General features: G+C 46.0%; 1 protein-coding gene across 1 annotated transcript; it reads left to right on the top strand.

Moving 5' to 3' along the window:
- Positions 1-441: 441 nt before the first annotated feature.
- Positions 442-5,374, top strand: LOC123401718 (dihydropyrimidine dehydrogenase (NADP(+)), chloroplastic). Its single transcript, XM_045095572.1, has 7 exons — positions 442-752; positions 2,184-2,447; positions 2,543-2,713; positions 3,601-3,713; positions 3,794-3,977; positions 4,184-4,293; positions 5,066-5,374. The coding sequence occupies exons 1-7, from the start codon at positions 498-500 to the stop codon at positions 5,220-5,222; spliced, it is 1,254 nt and encodes a 417-aa protein (XP_044951507.1). The 5' UTR covers positions 442-497; the 3' UTR covers positions 5,223-5,374.
- Positions 5,375-7,743: the final 2,369 nt, after the last annotated feature.

Below are 7,743 nucleotides of genomic sequence, written 5' to 3'. Positions count from 1 at the left end.
TTATGGATGTTCGTGTTAGTGTGACAAGCATGCTAGACAATTTTCGTACAAAACGGAGTACTATTGTCGATGAAAATAACAAATTTGGGATGACATTTCGGGGTAATATTTGATGTTTAAATTTGTTATTTTTGCATCGGCCAAAATATTTAGCCTTTTTTGCCTAAAAATGTTCAGGTAGCCTTAGAATGTGACTATAAATGCATACAATTGTTATTGGAATATTTCTGACATTTCAAAAAATATTTTTGACAAGCAGAAGCAAATGCTTCCGGGAGTCAAATTGGATTTCCCACTAAAATATGTACGGTAGTTTGGTTGCTGGATTAGTCGATTATCACGACACGTAACCCACAAGCCACAAGGGCTTTCCCCATCACGTAATCCCACACTTACTTTAGAAAACGTTATAAAGAGGTTCCTTTCTCCCTCATCCGCGATACTCCCCACAGATTCACATCGCAAAACCAGAAGAAAAAAATAAATAGAAAGCAGCAATGGAGTCGCTGACTCTGCGCGCCTCGCCGTCGACCGCCTCGCCGCTGCTCCGGCTGCCGGGCCGGAGGCGTGCGGCGTCCGTCCGCGTCTCCGCCTCCGCCTCCTCCGGCGCCGGCGAGCCGGACCTCTCCGTGACCGTGAACGGGCTGAAGATGCCCAACCCGTTCGTGATCGGCTCAGGCCCCCCCGGCACCAACTACACCGTCATGAAGCGCGCCTTCGACGAGGGCTGGGGCGGCGTCATCGCCAAGACCGTAATCCCCCTCACCACCTCGCCGCTGCTCATTACTAGCTCCCATGAATCGTTATGCGGCTGCCATCTTCAGAGCTAATTTCGCTGCGCACACGGATAGGATAGGATCTGTGAGCTGTGGTTCAGGGGATTTTGCCTTAGATCACCTCGGATGCTTAGCGCCATTGTGTCTTTGGCCGCGTGGTTCCGATTTGGGTCCGATATGGAGTGGGGGCCAGTTCAATCCACTGGAGAAGCAGTAGGAGTAGATCCTGACCTCATAAGCTGGGTGATGACCACCGGAAACCTTGTGCTCGGTCCACACTAGATTCATTGGTTGGGGAATGGGGATGGATCTTAATTATGGTAGTGCCGGCGTGAGAACTATAAGACAGTATTATGGCTGATTAAAAAATGTTTGTTTGTTGCGACCACATTAGACTGTTGTAGATCACATTTTTTGTACGGGCTAGGCCTGCTTTCTTACCTGACAAACCGCCTGTAAGGTGTTCTAACCTTTGCCGATGAACATTTCATTCCCACTACTAATCATTAGAAGGAAGCTTTAACTCTCACCGGTCCCATTCTGTCACAATCATCACTTTCACATTACTGATACCACTCTGCATTGGACCCACACAGTCATCAGTGATCAGTTTCACCAATGACATTTAATGGTCTGTCTTTTCTCATGTAACATTATGGCTAACTGTTGGTTTAAATTATTGGATGCTGGAAAAGTTAATTCTGCAGTGCGCGCGGATAGGATAGGATCTATGTGCTGCAGTTCAGAGAATCGCGCTAGATCACCCCAGATGTGAAGTGCTTGCTTAACGCCATTGCGTTTTGGCCGTATGATTCCGATTTGGGTTGGATATGGGGTGAAGGCAAGTTCAATCTACTAGAGAAGCAGTAGATCCTAACTCCATAAGTTGATGCCAGACCAGGGGGGTGGTGACCACCAGAAACTGTGTGTTTGGTCCAACATTAGATTCATTGGGTTGGGGATGGATCTTAATTATGTAGTCCTGGAATGTGAATTAAGACAGTAATATGGCTGGTTAATTTTTTTTGCTGCAGATCATAGGAGAATTTGTTTGTTGCGACCAAATTAGTCATTAGACTCATGTAGATCACATTTTTGTATGGATTAGGCTCTGCTTTTTATTTTTCCTGACAAACCACTTGTTTGAAACCATGTCCATCTGCTTTTGGAGTAAGGAGTCCCAACTTTTTTCCGATGAACATTTATTCCCAGTACTAAACATTAGAAAGAAGCTTTAACTAGTCACTGGTCCCATTCTACATTAGACGGTCACAGTCATCACTTCCACATTGCTGATACCACTCTGCATTGAACTTACTCAGTCATCAGTTCAACCAATGGCATGCAATGGTCTCTCTTTTTTATCGTAACATTATGGCTAATGTTGGTTAAATTTATGACTGGTAGGTGTCCTTGGATGCTGGAAAAGTTATCAATGTAACTCCTCGCTATGCTCGGCTCAGGGCGGATCCTAATGGATCTACCAAGAGTCCTATCATTGGATGGCAAAACATTGAACTTATCAGTGATCGACCTCTCGAGACAATGCTTAACGAGTTCAAGCAACTGAAGAAGGAATACCCTGATAGGATACTCATTGGCTCAATAATGGAGGAATACAACAAAGCTGCATGGCATGAGCTTATTGAACGTGTTGAGGAATCCGGAGTGGTAACAAACATTTTCATATCTGTGTTTTGGTGCATACTTTTTCAGAGTTATGATAATGAAGTACTACTGATTTGTTTTATTTTATCATTCAATAGGACGCTCTTGAGATAAATTTCTCATGCCCACATGGCATGCCTGAGCGAAAAATGGGTGCCGCTGTTGGACAGGATTGTGCCTTGTTAGAGGAGGTTTCTGGTTGGATAAATGAGAAGGCCACTGTGCCTGTTTGGTCTAAGATGACTCCTAACATTACAGATATTACACAGGTTACTTCCGCATATAATACATCTATCGAGTACTTAGCGGTCACATATCTACCGTGGTTTACTTGTTATGGTTTAACAAATGATGAGTCCTAAAGTAGATTCTATTCTATCCTTGCCTACTTTTCACGTATTTAGTTTGTACCTTCCAAGAAAAACATACTTAGTTTGCTCTCTGCATTGATCTTAGTAGTTTGGTTCTCAGGTCGTACATTCGTTGATCTGCTCGCAGAAGCTAGCTGTTAGAAAATAGTAATGAAACTATTCGTGTAAGATAGTTTTTGTCTTGTTCTACATATCTCGGATGTTTGGTAACAACTGGGAAAGGGTGGGAGATTTTGCTGGATCAGGGATATGAATTGTGGTTTTAGTCTCAGGTCCACGTTTAGCAAGACTGACAGAAATTGTGAGTGTCTGATTTGTATCTTCAAAGATACTGTAGGATGGGTCATCATGAAATGTTGAGGTAAATCAAACTTTCTAAAATGTTGGGAGTTCGACCCTCAAACTCCTAATCCTCATTCCATTTAAATTCTCATAGCCCCCCCCCCCCCTCCCCTCTGAATTACCATTCCCTGCAACCAGACACACCCATGGGTTTCCAATTTTCTGTTCTGTTCATTTTGCATTGTCAACATCAGATATGTAGTGCATAATTGATGATAATCTTTCACAGAGTCCAACATTGCTGCAAAGTCTAGCATCTTAACTTGTACTGATCACTGAAACATCAATTGTACGTTGGCATCGGATAGATGACATTATTGCCATCACTTGTGCTGCACATGACTCTCCATGATACTTCTTTTTGTACATTAGCGCTAAGAATATTTGCTAATTTCGCCCATATTTATTTGTTCATGTTTTTTTTTTGTCTTAACACCATGCAGCCTTCAAGGATTGCTCTTAAGTCAGGGTCTGAAGGAATTGCCGCTATCAACACAATTATGAGTGTGATGGGAATTGATCTCAAAACTTTGCGCCCAGAACCTTGTGTGGAGGGGTTAGATTCAGTTCCCTGGGTTGTTTTTTGGAGCATGTCCATTTATCGCTAGCAATTTGAAATAACACTCTGTTGTACAGGTACTCTACACCTGGGGGATATTCTGCGAGAGCTGTGCACCCTATAGCACTTGCGAAAGTCATGCAGATAGCAAGACTGATCAAAGAGGAATTTCCTGAAGGTCGGTCTCTCTCCGCCATTGGCGGTGTTGAAACCGGCAATGATGCTGCTGAGTTTATTCTACTTGGCGCAGATACCGTACAGGTGAGCTCTTGGACTTAGTACGCAACATATATTCCAATCAAGGGGGGCTGATGTGGCTCTATGCTGTGTGCATCCTTATGTGAACTGCCAGTGCATATTTTTTAGACGTGCTGGTACACGTGTCATGCTTAATTATACTGTAGGTAGTACTTCTGAGACATCATTTTCGATCGAGTCACTAATGAAGTAATGATTATTCATCACAGGTATGTACAGGTGTAATGATGCATGGTTATGGCCTTGTGAAGAAGCTCTGTACAGAGTTGCAGGATTTTATGAGAATGCACGACTTTTCATCAATTGAAGATTTCCGAGGGTATGCCCCCTTCACCTTTTTTTCTTTGTGGTTGAATTGGTGTTGGAAACCATCTGGACGAACTACCTTTCTTTTCGGTACATATCAGGATATCATGTACCTGACTGTTGTGCTACCTCTAAACGTTCACTTCTTTGCGCTAAGCTTGTAAGCACCATTTTGTTACTGAAATCGAACAGATGAGCTTTGAAATGTAGTAAATCATCACCGACATGGGAGCCCAGGAAGTTCCAATTGCTATATTTTTCTGTTCCTCATGTTACCAAATACAAGGCAGGATTACCGAAGGTGCATGCCCCTTGTTAAAACTGGAAAAGAATCACTTAAAAAAAGCTGGAAAATAAAATCCCTTGTTAAAACTGGAGAAGAACAACTTTCCATGAAAAACGGGAAAGTAAAAGGTTTTGGGTAAATGGGGTGAAAGTAAAGATAATCATCAAGAGGGAAGACTTGGGAAGTGCGGGCAATAATCATGGTTAGCTATTGCCTTCAACCTTAATCATGCCTCCTATAGCCTGATTAGCACGCCTAGCCCCACCATGTATGAACGGCACTAGTCGAAAGCCTTGTGCACCGTGCAATGATCATAACTCCCTGTCAAGTTGGCCTTGTTTTACTCTGTCTCGAAGAGGTTTCTCTGAAGCATCATCAGTAGTACTAGTTGAGTGCTAAATGTGTACGTACATATTTTCTGCCCCGCTCCTGTGACGACGTGGTCGATTTATTTTTTCTCGCCTTCTGGAACAAGATCGCTGACACTTCGTCATCGCAGGGCGTCTCTCCCCTACTTCACGACGCACACGGACCTGGTGCAGCGGCAGAAGGAGGCGATCAAGCAGCGCAAGGCCATCAGGATGGGCCTGCAGTCGGACAAGGACTGGACCGGCGACGGGTTCGTCAAGGAGACGGAGAGCATGGTCTCCAACTGAATGCCGCAGCCCTGTCTCCGATCCGATCCCCCTCGCGGCGCCCTTCCTTTCCGCCATACTTCCTTCCACTTGTGATTACGCCCGGACCTTAGAAACGAACAGTGGGAACCTTTGCTGCACCTCATTCAATAAATCATGATGATAGTACGAAATTCCTTTTTTTCCTTCTCACCGTGTCGTTCAAGGAGGGGCGACGAGCGAGCCAGTGCGACGACGGTCCCGGTCTGGCCCTGGACCTGGACCGAGTCATGAGTTCACTCACTAGTCGGCAGTTGATAATTATCTTCTCCTTTGCGACCGCCGGTCTCCTCCAGACACATTATGTTCTTTCATTGTTCTGACCCTTTTGACATAGGATCTGATCCCGTTTGTAAAAAAAATAAAAAAAATCATACCCTTCTCCTACCGTCATCTGTATGCATATACACCCTACCGTCATTTTCTTTTTATTTAAAACGGAGACAAAAGCTTTGCCTCATCTTATTAATTACCAAAAAGAGAATTGTTCGATTGATTGACGGAAAACCGAACGAAAATCGTTATAACACAATGGACCTTGTTGATATGGATAAGTGGCGTAGGATGTGGTTTTCTACCGTCATAACATGTGGCGGTAGGGTGTTCAGACAGTTAATTTTCTTGTGATGGAATTATCTGTCTGAACACCCCACCGCCACTCCCTGTGACGATAGTAGCCACATCAACGGGTCAAACCGCGTTGTATATGTTGATTAGAACCTTATTTCCACAGCGAATGGTGATCGGATGTGTATGCCTACCATTACAATAGATGATGATAGAAAAAAGAGATAGATCGGACTAAACTATGCTAAAAGGGTTAAAACAGGAAAATCGTCCTCCGTGTCATGTGAACGTGATCGGCGGCGGGGATACCCCGGACTTGACCTGGTGGTGACTTGAAGTCCAGCGCGGGCGCGGGGTCTCTGGAGTGAAGCGTGAGGAAATGATGGCATCAGCCCCGGTCGGGTTCAGGTGTGCGGGGTTCTTGGCCGAATCTCTCTTCCACACCTGCTGCCGTTTGGTGCAGCGTGTTACCGGCTTTGTCGCGTTCATGGTACTTCCTCTCTCCCTCCTGAATCTTTGATGCAGTTTCGACTGACGCCACGTACAGTACAGCCACACGTATTCTGTCGAGAGCGACTTCGGCTTATCGGCGAGAAGACGTGATTGCGAGTCCCGAAAAGGCTGCTTCACACCCGAGACAGGGACGGGGATGCACGGGGCATCCTCACGGTGAATCCGCAAACCTCCTATGACTAATGCGATTCTGTATCGGTCTGTGCCGTTGTTCGGATATGACTTCTTTAGCAAATCAAAGATAAATGAAAGAAGGATATGATTTCTTTAGCAAATCAAATATGATTTCTTTAGCAAATCAAAGATAAATAAAAGAAAGATTTACGAAAGTCCCGACACGAGAAACATCGCTACCTATCCCATGGCCCTTCCAAAAGGAAGGCGAAGCCAGCACTTTTGTAGCATGAAGCATTGCTTCCGCGTCGAAACCCCTCACCTCTTTTCTTTCATTCCCCATCGTTCTTCGTCCACATTTCGTTCTTTTCTTTTCTCCCACCCTCTCCTTCCTTCCGCCGCATACGCATGGAGCCGTTAGAGAACCTGTCGAAGATGGAGCCGATGAAGGTGTCAGGGGATCCGTGCATCGCACTCGCTCGAAAGATCAACTCTGCGACGCGACAAGATCATCGCGGCAAAGCGAAGGCCGCAAAGGAGAAGAAGCTCAAGAAGCGGTTGACCACCGGTGGGCCTCCTGGTGGCGATGGCCCGGGAGGTCATGGCGGTTGGTGCGGCCGTGGTGAACGCCGCAAGACAGACGGGCGCACATCACAGATGGTGTCATGGCCGGAGCCTTACAAGCATCCGTACTACTACATTGCCAAGTAGCTCGGCACCCCCATCCAGTATTGTGTCTTACATCATCGACGTCGGCACGACGTCGCTCTTCTTTGAGTATTCTTCACCGCAGCTCGTCCGGGCATGGTCTGCGGTTGAGGAGCGGATGGGTGCCCTCATGCTGTTTGTTCCAATGCCTAGAGCGAGGGAGCAGGCGTACGACGTGGACAGGAAGATGCTCGACATCATTGACGACGGAGGTGAGGGAGGGGGAGGGGGCAGGTGGAAGACTCGGATCCCACCGAGTCCAGCAACTACCAGCAGCAGTCCTACACCCAAACGGCTACGCAGCAGGCGTACACCCAGACTGACGATGGCACAAAGAAACAACAACATTGGGCCGCCGGAGAACACCAACCTGACGGGGAGGAGAAGGAGTAGGAGGGTGACGACGACGATCCAGATGATATAGTCGGTAATCCGAAGAAGGGAAGAGAAGAAAGTTTCAACATGCGGGAGGACGAGCTGTTGTTCGATGCATGGTTCGCCACTAGCCTCGATCCGTTCCTTGGCATGAAGCAAAAAGACATAACATTTTGGAGGAACATTCACATATGGTTCCATAAACACAAGCATTTCGTGTCCTACT

This window comes from Hordeum vulgare, chromosome 6H (assembly GCF_904849725.1).
Source record: "Hordeum vulgare subsp. vulgare chromosome 6H, MorexV3_pseudomolecules_assembly, whole genome shotgun sequence".
Classification (NCBI taxonomy): domain Eukaryota; kingdom Viridiplantae; phylum Streptophyta; class Magnoliopsida; order Poales; family Poaceae; genus Hordeum; species Hordeum vulgare.
This window is presented reverse-complemented; position numbering and strand designations above follow the sequence as displayed.